Here is a 25,065-nt window from a genome sequence, read left to right as displayed (position 1 = left end):
TTTCAATCAAAACTTTATTAAACAATGTAATATGTTGTTTAATAAAGTTTTGATTGAAAAAAAAGTAAATATTCTTTGCAATTATATTTGTTTTTGTACTTACTAGTAATATTATTATAATAATATAATATATTACAACTATAATTGCAAAGAATATAAAAGGTACTGATAATATTTTTTTACATTATGTTATAGAAGTATTTACAAGATAATGGTTTAAGTAAAAATTAAATGAACATAGTAAAAAAAATGCTAATAATTATATAGATACAGATACAGATAGGTTTATTTATCTCTGAAGGGCAATTCAGTTTCTGCAGTCCACCGAGACATACACATTCATACTGCACAATCATCAATGACAGAGGGAACACAGTATAGGTGGCATATGGGGAGGTGCAAGATCAATAAAAGTACAAGAATACAAATATTTGAAATAAAAACAAATACAAGAATAAAAACAAGACGAGATAAAAGAACAAAGGAATAAAGTGCCAAGAGTATTGCACATTGCAAATTACATTCCACGAATGTTCCTAATTGCAAACACAGACAACCATTATATGGTTAGTGCAAAATAACTTTACATTCAAAGTAAATAAAACATTATATTTCTACTAATTCTTTTTACATTCTGCATTCACTTTTTGTTGTTTATAAGTTGTAATATAAGTGAGATCAACTCAGTCAAAACAAATTGATAGGTAAAATAAGAAAATAACATAACATAACATCCTTGATTGTTATTTCAGTGGTCTTCTATAAGAAAGTCCTATGTGGTGAACAATTGTGGATAATTATTCCAGGCTATTACTCCATAATATCCAGGCAATAAGGAATCGCTAATAAAAGTTAGAATAACATGCATGCATACTGCATAACTATTTAAATTTCAACTATGACATTTCATCAGTGTATGGAGCGTTTGGTTAAATGCTTCCCAGTTAAATCACACTAAATGACTAGTACAGATAGGTGTAATCTCAAATAGTATTACTGTTGGCAGTGATAGGGGCACAGGCTGTACAAACTTAACATTATCTTATTTTATAAACTTATTAAAACTTCTCATGGAAATACTGTATTTGCCATATTATCATATTTCCACTTTTTTTTAACCTGAATTGCCTGAAGAGCTACTTAGGCCCCTCATTTCTTCTCATTGCCATTTATGCAGTAGTGCTATCAAAAGTGTAAGTGTATCAAAAGTCTCTGAAGTTCAAGAATAGGCTGATATCTTATATTGGAGCAAAAGGCATAAATTATCTTCAAAATGATGTATCATCATCAATTTATCCTCAAGGGAATGTCATCGCTGTATAATATGCTGTGAGCATATGGTGGGATGCATGGGTTTGTTTCACAGTATCATTTAGCAGTGAAGGCCACAATTTGGTTATCACCATGACAACAAATGCCTCTCGGCAACTGATGCAACTATCTGATGATATAGTGTGGAGTGTGGGGGCGAGTATCAACCACTACCAACATATCAATTTATAATGTCTCTCTACTTCTCCTTAAACAGAGTTCGCTGCACATCAAAGCAGTGGCGGGACATAAAGTGCAGCTCTGCCTCGGTGTGAGTGTGTTTCACAAGTGTGAGCAGCAGGCTAATCTCATAGTTTCTCAGTGTGCAGTATGCGTTGTACTGTGTAACAGGACTGCGTATGCAGGAAGTGGTCAAAGCCGTGTTTGGCTGACTGAAAAGAGTAGCCAACCTCTGACAAGCAGGTGGAACATTGGATATTTGTTTCCAAAGTCTCCATTTGTGCTTGGACAGGAGCTAAATCCATCCGTCTCAGGGTTTATTGGCCCCTGAGAGAGAGAGAGAGAGAGAGAGAGAGAGAGAGAGAGAGAGAGAGAGAGAGAGAGAGAGAGAGAGAGAGAGAGAGAGAGAGAGAGGATGCATATCTGTCAACTTTATTTGACAACTATTTCACATAGACAATTCTTCGGGGGCCAATAAAGCACAAAGACAAACGGATCCCGCTTCTGTCCAAGCGTAAGTGGAGTCCTAACATGCAAGCAGTTTTCACAGCATTACCAGGCCTTTGCTTTTCTCTCATTTGGCTTGATATATCTTCAACCACTTCCTGTGCATAACCCCTCTACACACACACACTTAGTCTATAATCATGCAGTAATAGTTTATGAAGCACTCAGTTACATACAGCAGCCATCACTGGGGGGGAGTTGAGCTAACCTAAATATAGCTCTATACCTTTTTTCCAGTCACCAACCCACACTGTGTCACACAATCACTCACGTCTTCGTAACGTGCTGTTTCCAGTGACAACGACATTTACAGGTCACGTGGCTGCAACAGAGACAATTATGACAACTATGCATATGGTAAGCCTGTAGGCTACATATTTAACTGCTGTAGAGACTGACAAAAATATTGCAGGACCGTGTTTGTTATTTCATTTGTAAATTATTTTTATAATTCTTCTTTTTATTACCCATTAAAATGTCAAATAATGATTACTTTGTAATTTAGTCCATTTATTCATAGATTAATACGTATATTTGTAAACAAATTTATTTTTATTGTACAATTAGTTATTAATCAATTAAAGGCTTTATTACTATTTCCGTGACTCTTTTGGTCCTCCATACTCTGCTCCCCAGAAACAATAGCTAGTCCTGCATTCACTGTTAATACAACACTTAAAATATCCCATCATGCATTTTAAAATGACATCAAATCTGTAAACCAAACTGTGGCTATAAAATCCTGGATTATTATTATCATTATTATTATTATTATTATTATTATTATTATTAATAATAAGAAAAAAATACTGGAGCCCATCAGTTCACTATTTATATTAGACCGAACTTCTTCTTTTAGTTATTTTAAAAAGTTTGGTTCTGAGAAATTAAATGAGATAAAGTAGGAAGAGGGCGGAACAAGGAAGACGTGTGTGTGTGTGTGTGTGTGCGTGTGTTTTGTGTGCGTGTGTGCGTGTGCGTGTGTTTTGTGTGTGTGTGAAGCAGCAGTCTCTCACTGTGGTGTAACGTTCAGGTGCTCTTCACCCTCAGAGGTGAAAACTCCTCAAGTCGGTCCGATGGATTATGTCTGATATCTGACCAACAGGCGGTCATTTACTAAAACAATACTAAGAACATGTGGAAGTCCCGCTGCAGCGTTGGAGAACAGGCCGGTTGAAGTGAAAGTAACGACTTACGGTAAGAAAAGAAAAACATTTAACGAATATTAAGCTACTTAAAGTTCATACTTGTCCACATGCATGGACCTCATCGCTCCATTCGGTGCCATACTATTAACTATGGACTTATGATACTTTATGGTATTTTTCCACGTGCTGTTGTTAGTCTACAGTGTCTATTTTCTGACATAAAGATTTGTATGCAACAGTGTAATAGCTACAGTAGTATCTGTATGGCATTCCTTTGATAGGATTAACCTACTGTAGGATAAAAATTATTATAGCATTTAAAAAAAATGCTTCTTTTTCATAGTGTATTGTAATTTTAATTAAAAGTATCCTATATCAACTTGTTGTTATGAGTTAGGCTGTAGTTTGTCATTAACCTCAATCAATCAATCAAATATTTATTTATACTATATTTATATATACTCACTTCAAAGTGCTTTACAAGCGATTGACAAATAAATTGACAAATGTCATACAGTACAACCTGGCCTGCTGAAACATTCATTGCCTGCTGTTCTGCTGTTCTTTCTGCTGCTTTTATGTTGACTAGAGCTGCAACGATTAATCAATTAATCGATTAGTTGTCAACTATTAAAATTAATCACCAACTATTTTAATCGATGAGTAATTTTTTTTAAGAAAAAAGTCAATATTTTCTGATTCCAGCTTCTTAAATGTGAATATTTTCTTGTTTCTTTACTCCTCTATGACAGCTTACTAGTAAACTGACTATCTCTGAGATGTGGACAAAACCAGACATTTGAGAACGTCATCTTGGGCTTTGGGAATCACATTTTTCAACATTTTCTGACATTTCATACACCAAACAACTAATCGATTAATCAAGAATGAAAATAATCCGTTAGTTGCAGCCTTAATGTTGACTTAATTTTCCCTGTTGCAATGTGTGTCCCTTAATAATCTACAAGACTCATAACTACAGTGTACAAGATGCATTTGTGGAAACAAAGTATGATGACCCTTGAAGGCGATGATGTCCTCTGTGGTTTATTTGCACAAATGAATGTATACTGCATTACTTCCTGTGGGATTATAAATATTAGTCATCAGATGTTTCCATGCACATCTGAACTTCAGCATTCAACAAACTGACAAAACAGAAAGCAAACATGCAGCATACTTTAGTCTCAGCGCGTGGGCCACAGTGAGATAAAAAACCAACATCACCACAACCTGAGGTACTGACATGCTACAAAGCCACAATGAATCCATTGTGTGTGTGTGTGCGCGCCTGTTCATGGCTCAGCATAGGTTTGTTTTAACCTCGGAGTAACGCGACCCTGCTCACATAACTGATGTTCTCTCAGCCGGCACAGTTTGCAAACAGGTTTTTTTCCTCTCCTCACAGGTGTTTTTTTCCTTGTCTTATCTTTGTGCTGCCTCAAAAACAGACAAAAGCTAATCTCCTCTCTCAACTGTTCCATCAGCACTTTCCACATCTGATGCAAGACATAATAAACAAACAGGGGAACCAATAACAGCGCCAGCATCCCCACATATAGACAGTGCAGGTACTGTGTGAGCCGGTGACTCACACAGGAAGGTAGAAGGTAATGTGTCACTGAGGACATGTGGCGTCACTGTGACCAGAGCTCTCATCTTCTGTCCTCAGATCGCACCAACCAGGGGAGTATTCACTTTCACACAAGGACAGTAGACTACTCAGCACAGGACTTTACTTGATAGAGGCTAAACAAAAAAAACAAAAAAACACTGAAATTTGAGGCTTTTCTTTAGTAGGGGAAGTGATGATGAGAGAGAGAGAGAGAGTGATGACAGAGAGGATAGAGTTTGAGATTTTCCAAAGATGCTCTTCAGATCTGAATGCTCGGGGCCTGACGTAAACCGAAGCGACGTGAAAGAGAGAAAGAGGGAATGAGAAGAAAGACAGTGACAAATGTAAGAGAAGACGTGCTGACTGAAGAGGGAGGAAGGGGGGGGGGGGGGGGGGGGGGGAGAACTATGCCAGACTGCGTTTTGCTCCAAAGTGTTGAAAAAAAGAATTGTAAGATACATTTTCAGGCTCTAAAGTGACTGATTGTAACAATGAAAAAGACGATGGAATTGATAATGAACCATCATTACTGTAGTGGTGATGATGGATCTTTATCTTCAAGCAGATGATACGAGGAGATTCATATTTATTATAAGGAAAGAATTCCGTCTCTTCTGCATGAGATTGCTTTTCTTTAGTTAATTAGATTGATGGGTCGGTTGCTTCGTGGGCCGAGGGACTCCATTCACAGCGAATAAAACCCCGTGTCACATAATAGCGAGTAACAGAGGAACAAAAGGGAGAATAGTAAGAGGCACAAAGACGAATGCTTCAAGGCATTTCTCAGCTACTGTGTACAGGCTTTGTAACTTTTATCCATTTATCCGCCCACACAGCAGCACTACTCGGCTTCAGCCTATACTCACCCGTCAAGTCGGCAGAAAATTGCCTTTAACTGTAGAAGAATCTGTGTGAGCCACTGACTGTATATTGTTTTTCTCTCCCCCCGCCCTCTCTTTTTATTTCTCACTTCATTCCAGGCTGCTGTACACTCCCCCAGGTTTCTAATGACTTTCACCTTTTCTCATTCCTCTTTTTTTTCTATTTGAAATGCCACTTTACTCGTCACGTCTTCCCTCTCTATATGGCTCTTAGGTTTGGGTTGATAATCTTTCCCTCCATGAACTAACCGATCCGTCACACCGCTCACTATCTCTTCTTCTTTCTCTGCAGCTATCTCCTCTCCTCTCCTGTCATGTCTGTATCCATGAGGAACCAAGTCCAGCGCCGCCGCTCGCTGGGCCCCGTCTCGGCCAAACGCATCTACAGAAACCTGTCCGTCCGACTCAGGGGCGGAGAGTCATCTGTTGCTACGGAAACGGACGCGCCCAAACACCTCAGCAAGTCTGCAGATGCTGTAAGAGATGTGGGCGTCATCATTTTGAGGGGGGTCACTTTGGCTGAAATGCTTTCCTGTCCTCTGGTTCTTTTTGTTTTAATTACGAGATCTTATTTTGACATTACATGCTGACTCCGTGTCACTGTGGATACATTATCCCAGGCGAGACCGCTGCTCTGATTTATGATTTGATTTATGTGTCCTGTGTGTCTCGTCCACTGCCTCTTTTCTTTGCACAACAACTCATTCCATCCCATAAAATAAATCTCTTTCTCGATGTGAACTCTCTCCTTCTGTCTCCCTCCCTCCCTGCTACCCGTTAGTACAAGACCCTGTGGGATGCAGTGGAGAACGAGGACACTTTGGCCGTGCAGAGCCTGCTGTCCAGAGACAACACCAACTGTGGAGGAGGAGGAGGAGGAGGTGGAGGAGGAGGAGGAGGTGGAGGAGGAAGCATGTGGGAGAGAGGGGGGGAGAAGAAGGAGAAGGACTGGGAGAGAGAGAGGGAGAAGGGGGTGAACAGGGTGAGCGAACAGGGCCTGGTCCCCCTGGACGTTGCCGCCCTTACCCACAATTCCCCTCTGCTCCACGTGTTGACAAAGGCGGGAGCCAGACATAACCCTGTTTGTAAGTCCTTTAAAATATCATAAAATGATGTTGGAAGTGGATAATTCAATGCAAATCATATTCAGAATCCGTCCTCTCCGTCTTTCTGTCTCCTCCCAGTGTGCCGACCAGCGGAGTGGGCGCTCAAGCTGGACGCTCTGGTGGCACTGGCGGGCAAACAGGTGGAGGAGAGGAAGAAGGAGCTACTGAGGAAGGCGGGGGCAGGGCCTCAGGCACAGGCCGACGTCCACAGACACATCCGTCTCTGGAGCCTCCGGCTGCAACTGTACTGCCGGATGAGACAGAACTTCCACAGCACAGGTCAGTGGTCAGCTTGTGACATTTCCTTGAAGCACAGCTTGGGACACAAACTAGGTCACAGTCCCTCTCAGTCCTCTCTTTCTAGAAATAATGGTATTCTTGCATTCTCGTATTTTATTTCTGCCCTCTTCAAACTCAATCTCAACAAGGTAGAACTACTTTTAACTCTCCTCTACAAACCTCCCTCATCACTGCTGACAAGACCACAGCGATCAAGTATTCAGCCCAACCTCTCGCTTAAGTTTTACTGATTTCCTGTCTGGACTCTTGTAACGCCTAGCCGGCCTCTTGGAAGTCTCTCCAGCACCGTTCAACTCATCCAACATTCAACAGACTGCCTCGTCGTCAACCTTTCCAAATTCTCCCCCATGCCCTCAACTCCCTCCACCGGCTGCTAGCGGCTGCTTGTATCAAATTAAAAACTCTGGTGCTGGTGGATGTATGCGTAGGAACCTCCGAGACTTTGGTGCAACCTGTGTTCTGCTGTATTTGGCCTCTTCGCCTTCCTTTCCCTACACCAACCTGCTCAAGTCCTCTTCCTCCTGGCTTAAACTCCCATGTTTTTTTATTAGAATCATGTGATGATAACCCCCCAATGTGCCTACTTAGCTCTCATTTCATTTCTCTTTCAGTTCCCTTCCCTGACCGTTTTATGATCACAGCGATATTTTAAGGGCACCGGCTCTTATTCTTGGTGCAGATAAGAGTGTCAGCTAAATGCTCAAAATGCAAAATATAAATGTGCTACAATTACATTTGATCACACTGCAGAAATTCATCTTTAACCGGGCTAGTGTTGAGGTTACGGTTGTAATAGCGATATTGTGGTAGTTTGCCGATTCCTACAGGGAAACTCTGTTCACTGGCTCTATTCATAGAAAAGCAGGTCAGAGTGCAGGAGCAGCAACAGATCAGTTCCCACAGAGCTGGTAGAGGTTCAGTGTCTTGGGGGCAACACAGAGCTCCACCGGGAGAACCTCTAATTTTACTAGCAACCCTAGAGGGTTAGGTCGAGAGCCAGGATAACGAGATTCTTGTCGAAATACAAAAATAAATTGTTAATCTGTGGTTGTCCATTGAGAGTTGGCATGGCATGATAGCTGTTTTGCTGCACAATATTAACACTTTAGGTTTTATAATCAAGAAATTATATATAAAAATATATATTATTAGAGAGTTTTGATAAGAAAATACATATAACACAATACTTATTCTCTGTGGTTGTTGTAGATGTATTAATTTACTCTCAGAACTAAGTAGTGCTCATATTTGCTCAACGTTGGTCTGTCTAAATGTTTCTCCCAGAGCTCCCAGGGTCTCCCAGTCATGTGTCCATACTGGTGACCAGCACATCTTCTCTGTTTGTGGCAATCAAAGAGCCAGAAGGTGACAACATGGGGCTCATCACCCGCTACAGAGGTAGGTGGTGAATAACAAGACTTTAATAATAATATTATAGATGCAAGGATGGATAGAGGCAAATTAAAGGGGACATATCATGCTCATTTTCAGGTTCACACTTGTGTTCAAGGTTTCTACTAGAACATGTTTACATGCTTTAATGTTCAAAAAACACTTTATTTTTCTCATACTGTCTATCTGTGAATATACCTTTATTCACCTTCTGTCTGAAACGCTCCGTTTTAGCGACTGTGTCTTTAAGCCCCCCTCCCAAAAAATACCTGATTGGCTTGCAAGGAAAAATATGGTGCACCTTTGTAGGGCTGTACCCGAATCGGATTTTTTAAAATTTGACTCAGATTTAGATGTTCAATACGATGCTTCGACTATTTGTTATTTTTTCCCCCTTCATATAGACTACCTGGCAATTAGAAAATCTATTGGCCTGAGTCTCAGTGATGATTTCAACTACATTAACATAGTCAAATACGGTCCACCACAGTTTCACAACGAACGAAAGTACTTTTACACTTCTCAACCAGTGGGGTCCACACACGTCTGTCCGGGGGGATTCACCTCGGCGGTTCAGGGCCGTGCTCTCGGCTTGGAAAGGTGAAGGTGGCTCGCAGCTCCGGCCGTGAGCTTTGCAGCACCCCTCGCCCGTACCTCACCAGTTGTGCTTGCTGTGCCCTCTCTCCCTGCTGGGAGGGACGGGGCTCTGTTAACCGGGGCGGACTGTCCTCAGTGCGAGGGGTCTGCGGCGATGTCAGCAAACCGCCCGACCCATGTTGAAAAGAATTCCATCTCGTTTATCATGCTTGGGTGTGACTTTTTTTGCTGTATCGTCACCATTCATATCTATACAACCAATGTGTTTAGGATTAATTTGTTTACAAGAGCAGAAAATTGTTAACAAGAGCACAAAGTTCTTCATAGATCTAGCTTCTAAGAAAACAAGACCCGGTCAAAACCGAGTATATGGTCAGTCTGGGAATTTGTGGCTGAATTGTTACACAAATAGTCAGTGGTCATGTCTATAATGTTAAATCCAGCGGGACACTAAGGAACGCGCTGCTGCAGTCAACTGGCCGTTCAAGCGGTGACGTACCCCATCGTGGAATGCCCCTGATTGGTTGGAACAGGAAAACAACACGGCCTGCTCGTAAACTTTGTTATTTCATCCAAACAATCCACCAAAATCTACTTCTAAAAACATTTTAAACAAGAAATAAGCGATGCCACTGCTGAATCTCTTTTCATTTTAGAACTAGATCACCTAGTTTGACAGCCTGGTCCAAGTTTCGTGAGCTGGACGCATCACACTGGACAGGCTCTTTTGCATAAAGAAATGTTTCTGCCTTTCTATTTTGAAAGAGCATAGGCAAATGAGGAAACTCCAACACTCGGACGACCAAACGTGTAACTTCAGTTTTGCGTTTGTAGGGCCGGCCCTCTGCGGTCCAGGCAAAAACCCGACGGCTCGACTTCAAGAATATCACTTCGTCACTGACGATGATTTGACAGATCGACTTTCAGGGGGCAGCCCTACATTTTTACAAAGGTAGTTCTCAAGCTGTGGGCGATATATTCTAATGAGCTTGCATGTGACATAGGAAGGGGAGCCAAATCTGAATGGCTCGTTGCATCACGTTTTCTGATCGGCAGCCCACAAAAAACGGACTGGGTTGGTGTTATTTTACAGTTTGTGTGTTGGTAGGCACTCCATATACTCAAACGTATTTGCAAAAGCACCGAATAAGTGAGTTTTTCATCATATGTCCCCTTTAATAATACAGGAAGCATGATCAAAACATGAAGCAAGACATGATGGCTAAATATAGGAATAATATAATCAAGGTCTCACACATCATTTAGGCTGACGGGTATAAAAGCTTTATATTTACGTCTCTCGTTTGGCTCCTCTGTTTTTGCTACTTAGTGTTACAGCTACATCATACTTCGCAGCCAAGGCTAGATTAAGCTCAGGTACAGCAAGTTCCCGAAACTGTAAACACTCAAATCCTTAGTTCTCCCCTATGGGGGGGCTTTGAGTAAAGCCAGAGAATAATCTGTCATTGAGTTTGTTTTGTGTTCACAGTGGAATGGAGCACCTCAGCCAGCTTCAAACGCGTCCTTGGCTCAGCCCAGGTTACAGAGACCAAGAACCCATCCTATAGCATCAAGGGACTCACAGCGGTAAGTCATGCAGTACCTTCACACACTCTGCACACATAGTTAAAATGGTTTAGGGATATGCAATCATGCAGACAATACACACACATTAGCTCTAGAGCTTCACACAGACTGTATTCATTGCGCCCCAATCATCCCTGACTGTGCCGAACCACTTCCCATAAGAGAGCACTTATCCCACTCAACTGCCTTACTTAACCAGATGAATTAATAATGACAGTGATGTGCGATTTCTTTGTCCCGGGAATGAACGATTCATAAAGGTTAATGCATGGTGATAATTTGGCGGTCTGGTGCTTCTCCAAATGCAGGGAGCGCATTACTTTGTAAGAGCGAGCTGCTACAACGTGAAAGGATGGGGCCCGCCTCAGTGCTCCTCTCCAGTCAGCGCTGCCCCCTCCAGTGAGTATACCGAACTGCACACTTTGATGAATGTGGACTTGCTACTTTGAAAGACCTCCATTCTTTTTCTCTCTGTCCGCGTGTAATGAAATTACTTGGCTGACGTCAAGCTTGATGTGAAAAAGTGGAATCCACTCACGGCTGGTAGATTAATGAATTATTAAAACGTGGAATTAAAGATGTCACTGTGAGTCAATGGGCCTTTTACCCGTGCTTTGAGTTTGAATTGGGCTCATAATCTCTCTTGCATGCCATCCACTCTCTCTCTCACTGCATTACTTGCTGTTACTTTCCACTTTTTGCTGTGAAATGATGCAAAAATTGCTACGAAATGGAGAATAAAGGCAAGAAATATTCATGTAAATCCACGAGTAAGTGATATTAGGTAAAGTAGTGATATTCAACACGTTGCGGTGTCAATTTAACTTGAACGTTAAAAGGAGACGTCAGCAGCTCCGAATGAATCAGCATTGAAACGAGTCCCAGCACACAGATGGTCTCTCATGCAATCTTTTTTTTGCCTTCTGATCACAAAGACAGGAGGAAAAAGCAGCACTCAGGAGTCGCTTGTAAATGAGTTCTTGATGTCGTCAATGATTTTCCCCTAATTGCGTAAAAATTAAAGCAATGATTTGTTTCTCTCTTTCTCCCCACGCAGGTTGGAGAGAGTGCATCGGCGTGAAGTCGCAGTTCAGAAATCACGAGGGCCTTGTGAGGAAACTGCTGGAAGACGCCAGAGAACAGCATTACAGAGGGTTCTGCATAGGTAACAGCGGGTCTTTCTGGTGATGCAACTTTGCTGCAGTTGCTGTAAAGCGAGCGCAAATGAGTCCATGAAACTAAATGTACTTATCACCACGTTCACTAGATTTTCAGTCGCAATGAAAAAACATGAACCACCAAGTCCCAATATTCTTCCATTATTTTTCTATTAAACGGGACCTATTATGCTTATTTTCAGGCGCATACTATTTTGGGTTATTACTAGCATATTTACATGCTTGAATGTTCATACCTCTTTTCACCCTCCGTCTGAAAAGCCGCAGGTGTACAATAGTTTTGACCTTGTTTTCTGTTGTACTTGTCTTAATCAAGAGATTCCCAAGTGTCAGAAAACATAATGAACATTGAGGACATCAAAACATAAATTGTTATGATGTTGCGTAAGGACCTGACATGCTGGCAGAATTGTATTCCTGTTTTATACCATTTTATATCAGCAGCATGCACTGTTATCAACTCTTTTCATAACAGAGAAAATGGTTTCACCACCCTCCCCCATTCAAATAGCTTGTGAATGTACTTTGGCAGATAAAGTGATTCTCATCCTGACTGATCCTCCTCTCCTCCGCTCCACAGAGAGCTCTAAGCCCCAGAGTCCCAGCAAGCGTCTGTCTGTGTCTCGAGGCATCAAACAACTGTTCCAGTCCGCCACAAAGTTTGTTCGTCTCTTACAGAGGTAGGGCTCCATCTGTCTTACCTGTCCCACGGTGCCTTGAGGCAGGGTGGTTGAACACAACATAGATTACTCAAAACATGGTTTGAAAGAAAATGCTTTTTGAATGCAGACATATACATCATTTGCATAAGGTGCAATAACCTTAAAAGGATAGTTCAGGTGTTTTGAAGTGAGGTTGTATGAGGTACTTATCTATAGTCCGTGTATTACTTACAGTAGGTGAAGGTCGGCACGCCCCCAGTTTGGAGAAGCAGACGGGAGTTACTGCACGGGAGCAAAGCAATGTACTGCTGTGGACGGGGCCGGCAGCAAAACGTATTTTAGACACCTAAAAAAATCAATATCAGTTTAAGTGTACGCTATATTTAGAGTATTCGCTGGTTTCCCTTGCTGTGAGACAGCTATACAGTCTATGTTTCCAACGGGGAAATTAAGCCGTTACCTATGCTCTCGCCAAAGCCACCAGACTCCATTAAAGAAAGCAGTAATTTTACATTACAGAACACGGGTTGCTGGTCTACCACTGCCCCAATCGGTTAGTTTGTTTGTGTTATTGCGTGACTTCGGTTAGTTCGGATTCACCAAAGTCAATCGTTTTGCCAGGTAAAATTACAGTTTTTTTCAATGGAGTCTGGTGGCTTTGGCGAGAGCATAGATGGATCCAACAGCTTCAGTTCCCCGTCGGAAACATAGACGGTCTGAAGTCAAGGTAAAGTGGTGAAAATATTCTGAATACAGCGTACACCTAAACCATTTTTTTAGGTGAGCATTTCTTTAAGGTGGCTAAAATGTGTTTTGCTGCCAGCTTTGCTTCTGTGCGGTAACTCCTGTCTGCTTCTCCAAACTGGGGGTGTACCGACTGTCATCTACTGTAAGTGTTATTTACAGTTGACAGTGATAACAGCACGATCTGATTATTAATGTATTTTGTTTCTTACTTGGACTATCATGTTGATCTGTGCAAATTGATTTCATTTGGTCTGTCCTGTATTGGTCTCATTAGGGGCGTGTACCTGGCTACTGTGTTCTACCACAAGGAAAACATCCTGGTGACCGCTGAAGATCAAATCCCACTGGTGGAGATCCAGTGCTGCTCCACCTCCATCACCCAAGACTTTCTCTGGTTTGCCAAGGTAAACTGTCAGTAGAATACATATACATAAGACATTAACGCTGTTGGTAACTTGTAAGTTAATACACGCGTAGTCAATTAATTGTTCTCGTAATCGAACACACAAGACTTCCATTGTGTTATTTATCGATTCTACAAATTTAATTATTTAGAATGAAGGCTATGGAGTTTTCTGTGTGTTAAAAATTGATTTTTTTTTCTTATAGTTGTCCTGTGCATGGCAGCAAGTTCCCTGGCTCCAGCAGGCCCTTTCCTCTGCTCATTCATCGCCCTCCTCCCTCCTTCAGAACAGGCACAACATTTTAAGAGCTGTTTCCCAGCTGCAGGTAGGAAGTTAAACCGTGCACTCAGCCCGATGAGAGGCATCAAAATGGGTTAATTGCTATTTTGATTACCTCTTAATATCTCTTCTTCCTCCTTTCTCTTCTCACTGGTGCCTCGCTTCCCGATACCCCCAGAACCTTCTTCACTGCATTAATCCTTTATATTCCCATATTTATTCATGTGCATGTTTCCGTTTTACATGTCAACCTTTCTCTGCCTTCAGTCTTCCCTGGGAACAATGGACCTGGGCCAGGTGTACTACGAACCTCTGAAAGACCGGCAGGGAAACGTCTTACTAGTGACTCTGAAGGAGTTTCCAAAATCGCCCAGGTGAGAAGGAGTCTTTTGTTACATTCTGTTAATCCCTGTCAGACTATTGTTGTGTCTCCTACAAAGAGCATTGAACGAGACTTTAAAGGGGGCATATCATGAAAAACCCACTTTTTCAGTGCTTGTTTTCATACATTTGGGTATCTGGAGTGTGTCTACTTACCCACAAACTGTGGGTAACCGCACCGATTTCAAATCGTAAATGTTAAACATGTTCAATATTTACGATCGGATATCCTGTTGTATGTGGGGAACCCCGAGGACAGCTAATGATGCCGTCACGTGGGAAAGAACGATAGCCAATGAAGAGGGAGGACAACCACCGTCGTCATGGCGGCCGCGGCTAATGCAAAACGCGAAGCATAAAGTGTAGTAAGATGGACTCAGAAATGGAGGACCAACTTGTTGATTTGTGGCAACACGAGTGAGTGTTAACGTGTCTCCATGACTTCATCCATCCATTCTTTGTTAACTTTCAGTACAAAGTAGTGCACAAACTAACATCTCTAATTCTTCCTGCTCATCGTCCACCATGTGTGTTTACACTAAAGTCACGTTTGATCGCGAGAGTTCCGTTTTTAGTCGGGACTCTTGTTGTTCGTGAGTGGAATCTGTTAGTGTATGGTGTGCTGTTTTGGCCAAATCGTTGCTCAGCACACACTATAGGAAGAAAACTGTTAAATGTATCATTACATGTTGTTATGTGTGGGGTCTCTCACATTTTCAACATCTGTTAAGATTTGAAAAATCTTTTAGTGTGAACAAGTCTTGAGTTTCTGCACCCACAGCTTACTACCTTTGCAAAGGTGCACCATCTTTTTCTCGCAAGCCAATCAATCAGAGCATGTCCCCTTTAACTTCAGTCTTCTGTTTGAAGGACAGTCCCCAACTCACCACTCAGCTGCCTAAACATTTTCACCGCATTGAATTTTAAATCAGACTTTATCAATCACCCAAATAAGAATCTCCCTTGCCTAACGGAGATAATAGCCTAATCAATCAGCAGTCTGGGCTTGCTTAGCACAAATGCATAATGATGTTTTCAGGATATCTGTTGGTTGTGTTATACTTGCTTTATTAAACTAATATGAATTAATCAAACTGAGTTTTCATTGGTGGTTCCATGTGGTTGCATTTCATATTTACCGTTTTCTTGCCTGCATTGCTCCAAGCCCTCCTGACCCTCCGCTCCACTGGATGCCCCTGGCTCGCCTGGAGAAGAACCGCAGCAGAACTCCTCTGCTGCCGGAGCCCACCGCCATGGACATGCTTTATGACCAGCTCAAGGTGAACCTGGTTTTGTGTCTGTGTGAAAGAGAGACACATAGAAAAAGTCGTAGAGCAGTAGATATGTGCAGCAGAATGTATTGAGCACTGAGTGTGTAGTGATTAAGTGTATATTGACTTTCCTGACTTGATCATTGAGCCATGTTTTCCTCTTTTGTGCAACTCAAATAACCCAGAAAATGCAATGGAATTAATCTAGCAAGCCCAAAACAAATTAAAAACAAAATTAGACACTGCATCTAAACACTACATCCTATTAACATCTCCTAAAATCCCCGACGCCTTGCCTGTTCGTCTTTGTTCTCCAGGAGAAACTATCCCTCCACAGGCACAGCATTCAGTTGGCCAAGCCGGGTCTGTACGTGGGCATCCTGAAACTGTGCAGCTCAGTGGAGCAGATCAGGGTGCTGGTGCCCCAGAGGCTACCCAATGTCCTCTGCCACACACGGGTCCGGCACAACGCCCACGTCTCCAGGTAACGCAGTCTGAACGTGTGATTTACTGAGCCAGCAAGGCCCATATTGGAGCTCAACATACTTTATTTTTGCTGAGCATTTTCCAAAGCATACCATACCACAAAATCCAAATGCTTTAAAAATGATATTTCAAATGTGGCCCCTGCTTGCAACTGCGTCACCTTTACAACAATATCACATTAAATCAATCCAAAAATGTGAGAATTGCTTTGGAAACTGGTCTGCCTGAACATAGAGTATATGCAATTAGTAGTTAATGGGCCACAACATGCAAAGCTACTAACCCTGCTTACTTAATATGCCTTTTACAGCAGTGTTTTGTTAACTGCATCATCATTGTGTGACAGAGAGGAGTGGGAATGGCTTCAGAGTCACGTTTACACCGCAGCCAATGACAGCGTTCCCGACCTGTTGAGCGGCGAGGACGAGAGCGTGATGGAGAGCAGCGGGCTGGTGGAGTTCGTCATGTCTCTGAGAGCGGCAATCACACATCTCCTGACGAAGCTCAACATCCCCCTCTACAGGGTAAAAAAAAGGTTCAATGATGTGAAGAATTGTTCAGAAAGGAGAAGATTATTCTGTGTCTGAATTTATACTATTCTACCATTACACTGGCAGTCCAGTGGGTAAAACGAATGCAGGCATTATTGAAGTTCAGTTCAACATTAACAGGTTTTCATTACATTTGGACATATTTGTGTGTCTGTGCCAGGCGTACCAGTATGGTGTGTACACCCGGGAGCTGCTGCAGTTTGGAGACAAGATGTCCATGCTGCTGCTGCTGCCTCCCAGTGAGGACTTCAGCTCCAGCTACTGGCCTCTGGTGGGGACCAAAGAGCCGGGGCTCACCATGCCCCTGCAGATCTTTGAGCTGGGTAGGTGGAGAACTATAGTCGCACAAGTTCATCGATACGGGAGTGCTGCAGTGCTGAGAGCGAGAGAGCCTAAACAACAAGGGGGAGCTAGGCTAAAGCATAAAAAACTGTGATTCATCAAACTGGGACCACTGTGGACCTTGAGGATATGATAATGGCAGGGTAACCTTCTTTTACTAAGAACAGCATGGAGTCCTGGGCCCCGTTTAAAGGTGACCTATTATGCTTTTGTGCTTTCCCCCTCTCCTTTAGTGTGTTATATAGTTTTTTGTGCATGTAAAAGGTCTGCAAAGTTCAAAAGTCCAAAGTCCACACCAAAAGGAGTTCCTGTCCCCCACAGAAACTCTGCTCCTGAACTGCCTAAAACGCCTTGATTGAAGTCCCGCCTTTTCTTCCGTAACGTGGTGATTTCACCAAGTAACACATTTGCATAATACCTGCCTAGCAGCTAGTTTGGCACGCCCTCAGACAAAGCTAGTTAGAGCAGAGCTGGAGCGGAGTCTGAAGAGTTTGGTTCAGTTGACCAATCACAACAGAGTGGGCCAGCTGACCAAAGCAGACTGGGCTTTTCGGGAGGGGGCAGGGCAGGAGCTCAAACGGAGCGTTTCAGACAGAAGGTGAAAAGAGGTGCAGCAGCACAGCTGGTATGAGAAAAATAAAGCGTTCTTTGAACATCAAAGCATGTAAACATGTTCTCGTAGAAACCCAAAATACGAGTATGCACCTGAAAATAAGCATAATAGGTCCTCTTTAAGTTGAGAAAAATAGAAGCATCACATAAAAACAAAGTGGCAGAAGTCTTTTCATTTTATCTCATTAAGATCAATAAAATTGTCTCATCTTCAAAGGAACTAAAGTAAAGAATTTTAGATACCCCCAAAAGATAAGCCATGCAATGCATTTCAATAGTTGCCAATTTGGTTGTATAATATGTGTAAAGCACACTGAGGTACAGTATTTGATCTTTTGGTCTTTTGAAGATAAGTCACTTCTTTTGTTTTTCCTGATCTAATTAGGCCTTTGATCCTCCTTTTCATCCATACTTTAGTGTCTCTAATTTAAATCCATCTTTTCTTTTGACCCTTCTGGTAAATTCCCACGCTAAAGGTTTGATAAAGAGCACTAATGAGCTCTGAGGCTTTCTCTCTCTCTCTCTCCCTCTCTCTCTCTCTGCTTTAATGTAGTGATTTGTCTTTCCTCTCATCACCAGTTCACTTTTGGACGTATGAACGGGACTTCCTGTCCCAGTACTGCCAGGCCTGGGTGAGGATGGAGGTGGACACTCATCTGGCCCAGCAGGCTCTGCGGGAGGCGCTGGACACCAAGGAAGTACAGGAAGCCCGAGAGCGCCTGAACCACATCACTGAGCTTTCCCATGTAAGATCATGAAAGCAGAAACATAAGCGGAAAAAATCTTTTTTGTCTGCTTTTCTTTTTATACATCTCTTCTTCTGTGATTCATATGGGTTTAATGAGGGAAAATAAAAGGAATTGAAGGGCTTTACTCGACCCATCAGTGTATTTGATCAAATATAGCAGCCCAAATATATTGTATTTTTGAAAATTTCACTTAATCACCAGGAGGACATGTGTTGTAGACATATTTTTTGACTATAAAAAGGATGACTAAATGTGAATTTGGTTGGACTTTAGCTAATTCAACTCACAGTTTCTCTGTTGCCCTTTATTTTCCGGTTTCTTCAGCGTTTGGATGTGGTGTGGAGGAATGCCCGCTGGATTATGGACTGCCTGCAGTGCGTTCGGTCAAAGCAGTGGGTGGGGGCGGTGCCTCTGGGCTTGGTGATGGGAGGAGACCCGCCGCCGCGCCCCGACGGTGAGGAAGAGGAGGAGAGCTTGACCGCCAGACTGACGTGGCCCCATCGGATACAAGCACAGAGAGCCATCGCAGGTACGATGATGATGTGGGTGTAGATAAGCACGTATCAAATGATATTCCAGCACCATTTACAGGATTGAGACAGCCCCATTGTCCCAATAGTTGGTTATATTATGCTCATTTTCAGGTGCATACTTGTATTTTGGATTTCTAGTAGAACTTGTTTACATGCTTTAATGTTCAAATAATGCTTTATTTTTCTCCTACCGGCTGTGCATCGGCATTTCTTTTCACCCTCTGTCTGAAATGCTCTGGACTCCGCTCCAGCTCCGCTCTAACTAGCTTTGTTTGAGGGTATGCCAAACTAGCTGCTAGGCATGTATTATGCAAATGTGTTACTTGGTGACATCACCATGTTACAGAAGAAACGGCGGGACTTCAAGCAAAGCGTTTCAGGCAGTTCCGTGGCATTGTTTCTGTGGGGGAGAGTAAAGCGGGGTTTATGCTCACCATAGTGAAGCAGGCGCGAGGTGCATGCAGCAGAAAATTACGTCATCACGGCTTTCTCGTGGTGTGTGAATGCTCCACAAATTGTCGCGCTGCATGTTCATGCACCTCTGAATTTTTGTAACTACGCACCCACTGCGCGCGTTGCGCATTTCATTTCGACATGGACGCCTTCGAAGGAAGACTGGTCGAGCAGGTTTTTGCCTGTACAGACAGTCACATGTCATTAAATTCTTGGAAAGCAATAGGCAACACACAAGAAGAGGCTTTTTGCTGCAGGCTGGGAAAATATATGAGAGATCGTTTTGTCAAAGCAAAAAAAAAAAAAAGGCCTCATGGAAAGAGTGGCGACCCGAGGGGAAGCACTGAGAGACGGAAAATAATTTTGACTTTGAGGTAAGCGACAGTAATAATTACAGTTCACAAATGCAATATTTGGCGGTACGTCGGTGTTCACTACTGTTGCCAGGCAGCCTACTTTCCTTTCAGGTATCACTCATTGACTTCTTACTTATCCACAGAATATTTTGTTTCTACGCCCTCTGGCATTTTGGAGCATACTGCAACGAACAACACGCTGAGCATAAATGCCTCTGTGCATGCCCATATGCATCTACGGAGGCCCGCGCCACGGTGTCGTGCGCGAGTATAAACAAAGCTGAACTCCCTTTAGCATGGACTTTGGGCTTTGTAACTTTGCAGACCTTTTACACACGGAAAGGAAAGGGAAAAAGCACAAAAGCATAATAGATCCTCTTTAAGATTTTAATTTCTTTTTGTCTTCCCATTTCCCTTTCAGAGTGTTTAGTCAGTGCGACTCCACCAAATGTCGTCTCTGCCGAGATCGCCGCTACATCAGGAATCCTGGCTGTCCCTGAAGAGGCCACGCTGTTATTGGAGGGCGTCGTGAAGGGAGGATACCCCGTAGACATCACCGCCCAGTCAACTGTGGACTTGACCGCCATCGGCCCGTCAGAATTGGGATGTGCAAGCGCTTTGCTCGAATCTGGACTAGAGCCTGGTGCTGTTGCACAGTTTGAAGGGGGGTTCACAGTTTTGGACACACAGGAGTCCTACAGCGAGGAACAGGACTTTCCTCCCAGCATCACTGAGGTAATCCGGCCGATGGAGATGGCAGAGCTGGTGGACATCTTGCCCACGCTGAGTCTTATTGAGGAGGAGACCCCCAGTGGCCCGTCTACACCGTCAGTAATGGATATGCTAGAGAGCTTTGGATTTGGGATCGGTGAAAGCAACACCTTCTTTGACTTGGAGAACTCAGCTGGATGTCTGTCACAGCCCAGCCTGCACTGTAACAGCAACAGTACAGTGAGAGAGACGCACTGTGAGAACACAGACATGTCTGCCTCTCTCGCCACAGTGAACGCCACAGGTGGTGACGTGCCTGTTCTGAGCTGGGATTTTCCTCCAGAGGATACAGAGACTCAGCAGGGTCCCAGCAAGAAAGCGTCCTTTCCATTGAGAAACCAGGTGGGGTGGGACAGACCCGCCGACAGTTCATCCTGATATTGACTCAAGCACCAGCCTGCTTCCACCTTGTGTCAATTTAAAACCAAATCAGTAGGCTGCAGCACAGTTGATTTACAGTTTTTGGGGCTTGGAAATGACATTTTCTTCTTTGTCAATCAGTGTCCAACTGCCTAGTTAATATTAACTACTGTGGAGGAAAATTCAAGGAACATACAAGAGATAGATACAACTTCATCTAACACACGATCTATGTTGTTTGCACATATCTGGGCCTGTAGTTTCTCTTTTCTAAAGTTCAGTCCATTAGAGCAGAGGTTTTCAAAGTGTGAGGTGGGCCTCCCCAGGGGGCTCCAAACACTTTCAGTGGAAGGCTCAGTGAATAGAAGTGAAAACATATTACATTAGTTATCAAAAGATCATAGGTCTTTCAGGGGAATTTTACTGTTTTTCCCACTTTCCCAGTGTCAAAAACTAATAAATCCTTAGGACAGATAGGGGGCTCCTTTTTCCAAGCGTTGTCTGAGGGGAAACCCACAGTCTCAAACTTTGAAAACCCCTGCATTAGAGCTTATAGTGTGGAAAAACTAAGCTATAGTAGTTTTTATGACTTGAAACTCCATCACTCACTACAGCACCAAGCAACATTGCTGCTTGATGGAGCTAGTAAACAAACTCATTAAATGCATACTGTTGCTTTGCAGTCTATAACAAGCTGTTATACTGTATGCGTAATTGAATCGTTGTGTTTCTTTTTGGTTTACCTGTGTGCCCTTTTGGCGTACCATAACAGTAGCCAGATTAACTGCTGTCGGTCCTACCAGTTTGCCAGTTCTGATATCTGAGTTCCGCTTCAGAGAGAAGAAACGCAATTCAGACAAGAAAGTAAAGACAGAGACAAAATGTGGGTGCTGCAAGAAAACCAAACTCAAGATGTCAACTTACAAGTTGTGAGAAGGACGTAGAGGATGATTTCCTCTTCAGTTTCTTCTTTTCACAGATGGTTCTTCACTACAAAGGCCCATTCAAAAGCAGGTTCTCAAACGTTTCCGTTATTTGCCAGCATTTGCCTACTATGTAGCATACACATTACAACAAATGATTTCTGGGTCTCAGTTTGTTAAGGAGTGTGCAAGCCATTCAAATTCACACATTCATGTAACTTCTTTTATGGCTTTGGTGGAGATTTGACCCTACACTGTTGCATCTGTATTAACTGTATCTTTACCTCTTCCTGCATAGCATCCAATCAACCAGAGATTGAACTACAGCAGAGGAAACATGCAGACTTGTTAAATGTTTTGAGAGTAACCAGAGAAAGAGAAGGAGGGAATTGTGCTGATTTGCATGAAGACTTTAGGAGAGGGATGCCTTAAAAGGGGACATATGAAAAACTCCCTTTTTTTCCAGTGCTGGTGCACATACATTTGGGTATCTGGAGTGTCAACCAACTCACAAACTGTGAAATATGACACATGAGAACTTGAGAACTACCTTTGCAAAGGTGCACCATATTTCTCCCACCACTAATTACAGTCCGAGGGGACAGTCCAAGCACCACGGCCCTAGGAACTGGTGAGGTCCAGGCGAAGGGTGCTGCAAAGCTCACAACTGGAGCTGCGAGCCACTTCACTCTGGGCCTTTCCAAGCAGAGAGCCAGTCGTGGTGCACTGTGGCGTACCATGGCGCATCGTGGCGCACCAAGGCGTCCTCGCCCTGACCCTTATTATATCATTAATATTTTTGGTTCATTATGAAACTGTGGGTGACTGCATTTGACTGCATTTGTCTATGTTAATGTGGTTGAAATCATCACTGCAACTCAGGCCAATGGATTTTCTGCCAGATAGTCTATATGAAGGAAAAAAAAAAGAAAAAATGTTAAATCTTCGTATTGAACATCCAAATCTGAATAAAATTTAAAAAAAATCTGATTCAGGTAAAGCCCTTTTTCCTCACCAGAGAATCAGAGCAGACTGGGCTTTTCGGGAAGGGTTCTTAAAGAGACAGGCGCTAAAACGGAGCGTTTCAGACAGAGGGTGAATACAGGTGTATTCAGACAGACAGTATGAGAAAAATAATGTGTTTTTTGAACATTAAAGCATGTAAACATGTTCTAGTAGAAACCCAAAATACAAATATGAACCTGGAAATGAGCACGATATGTCCCCTTTAAAGGGAATTACCACAGCAACAATGCAAACAAAACAGACAAGATAAAAGGCATGACATTTTTTTTAGGCACACGTGATAAGTGGCAGAGTAAGATGTTTTTCTTGGTTGAACCTCTGCTACTATTTCTTCACTACAGAGCAGCGAAATAAAGTGATGCATTTGTGGCACACTGGAAATACAAGAATAGGATACAGCTGAATAGAACATAATAGCTTTTCCTTGCAGCTCAGTGTCTTTCAACAAAAGTCCATATACTGTGTGTCCCCTCTCCCTAGTGCTCCAGTGTTATTCTGAAGTCTTACACAGACTCAATACTCAACAAAATGTCATGGATGCAAGCTAAGGCAATCACACACACACACACACACACACACACACACACACACACACACACACACATCACCAAGGCTAATGTCACTAACAGGCACTCACACAACACAATCACACACTTATGTGTTACTGTACAACTTTGCACCTCATGCACAGCAGGTCTATCTCAATATGCCCTTTGACATGTCATTGCAGGGTAAACACAGGTGTAATTAATTACATTAAATATGGCTCTGTTCCATTTAGGTGTGCCAGGACCCTGGTATAGTGTATGCTGGTTCACTGGACTGGCTGAGGCACACTAAATAGAATGGGACCATAATTAGTTTGATTAATTACACCTGTGTTTACCAGCAAACATCGAAACATATTCTATCTTACCTTAAAAAAAGAATGGACTACAGAGGCCTCGGCTCGGCTTCTTCTCGTTGCTTCCTCTTGGACATATTTCCCTACTTGATGCGTACTGAGACCGAATTTTTAACCGAGTGTAACCGTGATGTTGAAGCAGAAAACAATCCAGATTGTACGGAGTAATGTTAGGGTGGTCATTATGTATTAAACTGTTAAGTGGGTTGAAACTGCCCAAACTATTGTTGTTATAAATCCTATTAAATACTGTCTGCTTTCACATACTGCTGTAGTGTGTATTTTTGAGGTGGTTTGCATTTCCTAAATGTCTGTTTCTTGTGTAAAAAGAGGAACGAATCAATGTCTTTTCAGTTCAACATATTAAAGTCCTGCAGGCACATGGTGCACTTCAACAGGTGTGTTCACTGATTTGACCTGATTAGACCTCTCCTCCTCAGGACTGTGTGCGTGTACAGAATGGGTTTGATCGACATCCTCTCACTCTCCTGTTTTAAGGCCTGACGACTCATTCTTATTGGATGTAAATCCATCATAGCTCAGTGTAGTTGTCACATTAATCACACCTCATCCTTATGATAAAGTGAAAACATGGAGACATCTATTTTGGGGAATATTAAAAGAAATCCTGCTGTGCTGTGTTCCCTGCTGTGTTAGCAATTAGTAGCCTAAACCAAGTAGATGTACTTTGTAATAACATGTATGTGATAAGGGGGGTACAAAGTGTGATATATTACATTTTCTAATTAACTTAGTGTCAACTCTTCCCAACATCAAATAGTGACTGATTAGGAGAGCAAAGCAGAACTTTATCGTTTATTTTTTTTCTGAAATTAACAGCCACAATTTCAGTTTTCCCAGGTTCAATGTAGTTCAATATTAGAAACACTGCTGTTTTTAATTGTTTTCACGGAAAATATACTGACGCAATGTGGAGTCAGTGTTGACCTGAGACTACTTCCCAGACAACATGGTTATGTGGGCCCCACATGGGTTATGCTGGGGGTACCTGGGTACCAAGTGGGTATGGGCCCAAAATAAGCATCTTATCTGGGGCCCACTTGGATCAACTAAGTTGGTCCCACATGGGCCCCCCATGTGGGCTACCCAAGTTGGTTCTAGGTGGGTCACAAATGGGAAATTAGTGCATGGGCTCAGAATGGGTAACACAAGTAAGTTGGTCCCACATGGACTCCCCATGTGGGCTACCCGTGTGGGTCCTATTTGGGTCACTACTGGGAAATTAGTGCATGGGGCCAACATGGAAACTGTGGACAAACCCACTTACAACCCATATTTCAGGCCATGTAGTCCCCATGTAGTTCCCACATAGAACTTAAACCTGGGGCCGAGATGAGTTTTGGTTTATGTTGCCCAGATTGGGCCCATAAAACACCCAGTGTACTCCTGCATGAAACCCACAAGGGCAATTGGCACGGGGCCATTATTGAAC

At 42.7% G+C, this 25,065-nt stretch overlaps 1 protein-coding gene and 1 long non-coding RNA gene across 3 annotated transcripts; both read left to right on the top strand.

Annotated features, from left to right (window-relative positions):
• The first annotated feature begins 2,963 nt into the window (after positions 1-2,963).
• LOC141780315 (ankyrin repeat and fibronectin type-III domain-containing protein 1) lies at positions 2,964-21,248 on the top strand. 2 transcript variants are annotated; one of them, XM_074655484.1, is made up of 20 exons: positions 2,964-3,195; positions 4,634-4,756; positions 5,935-6,118; positions 6,424-6,727; positions 6,827-7,027; positions 8,333-8,446; positions 10,527-10,624; positions 10,933-11,023; positions 11,682-11,789; positions 12,383-12,482; positions 13,486-13,615; positions 13,821-13,940; positions 14,162-14,268; positions 15,441-15,555; positions 15,864-16,030; positions 16,379-16,556; positions 16,744-16,906; positions 18,117-18,283; positions 18,611-18,815; positions 20,050-21,248. In XM_074655484.1, exons 3-20 carry the CDS (start codon positions 5,957-5,959, stop codon positions 20,775-20,777), a joined length of 3,258 nt encoding a protein of 1,085 aa, XP_074511585.1. In that variant the 5' UTR covers positions 2,964-3,195; positions 4,634-4,756; positions 5,935-5,956; the 3' UTR covers positions 20,778-21,248. The 2 variants fall into 2 exon arrangements, with proteins under 2 accessions (XP_074511585.1, XP_074511584.1); XM_074655483.1 differs by lacking the exon at positions 4,634-4,756 and having other exon boundaries at positions 2,965-3,195.
• A 314-nt stretch (positions 21,249-21,562) lies between these two features.
• Positions 21,563-22,593, top strand: LOC141780319 (uncharacterized). The gene is made up of 2 exons (XR_012596620.1): positions 21,563-21,956; positions 22,325-22,593. It is a non-coding gene; the product is annotated as an uncharacterized LOC141780319 (long non-coding RNA).
• Positions 22,594-25,065: the final 2,472 nt, after the last annotated feature.

This window comes from Sebastes fasciatus, chromosome 13 (genome assembly GCF_043250625.1).
Source record: "Sebastes fasciatus isolate fSebFas1 chromosome 13, fSebFas1.pri, whole genome shotgun sequence".
Classification (NCBI taxonomy): Eukaryota; Metazoa; Chordata; class Actinopteri; order Perciformes; family Sebastidae; genus Sebastes; species Sebastes fasciatus.
Note: the sequence above shows the minus strand (reverse complement) of the source record. Positions and strands in the feature narration are given on the sequence as shown.

Coding starts and splice junctions, on each gene's coding strand:
- LOC141780315 (XM_074655484.1), top strand. CDS start 5,957: ATGTCTGTATCCATGAGGAACCAAGTCCAGCGCCGCCGCTCGCTGGGC. Junction 12,483..13,485: donor TTTGTTCGTCTCTTACAGAG/GTAGGGCTCCAT, acceptor TGGTCTCATTAG/GGGCGTGTACCTGGCTACTG. Junction 14,269..15,440: donor GAGTTTCCAAAATCGCCCAG/GTGAGAAGGAGT, acceptor CATTGCTCCAAG/CCCTCCTGACCCTCCGCTCC.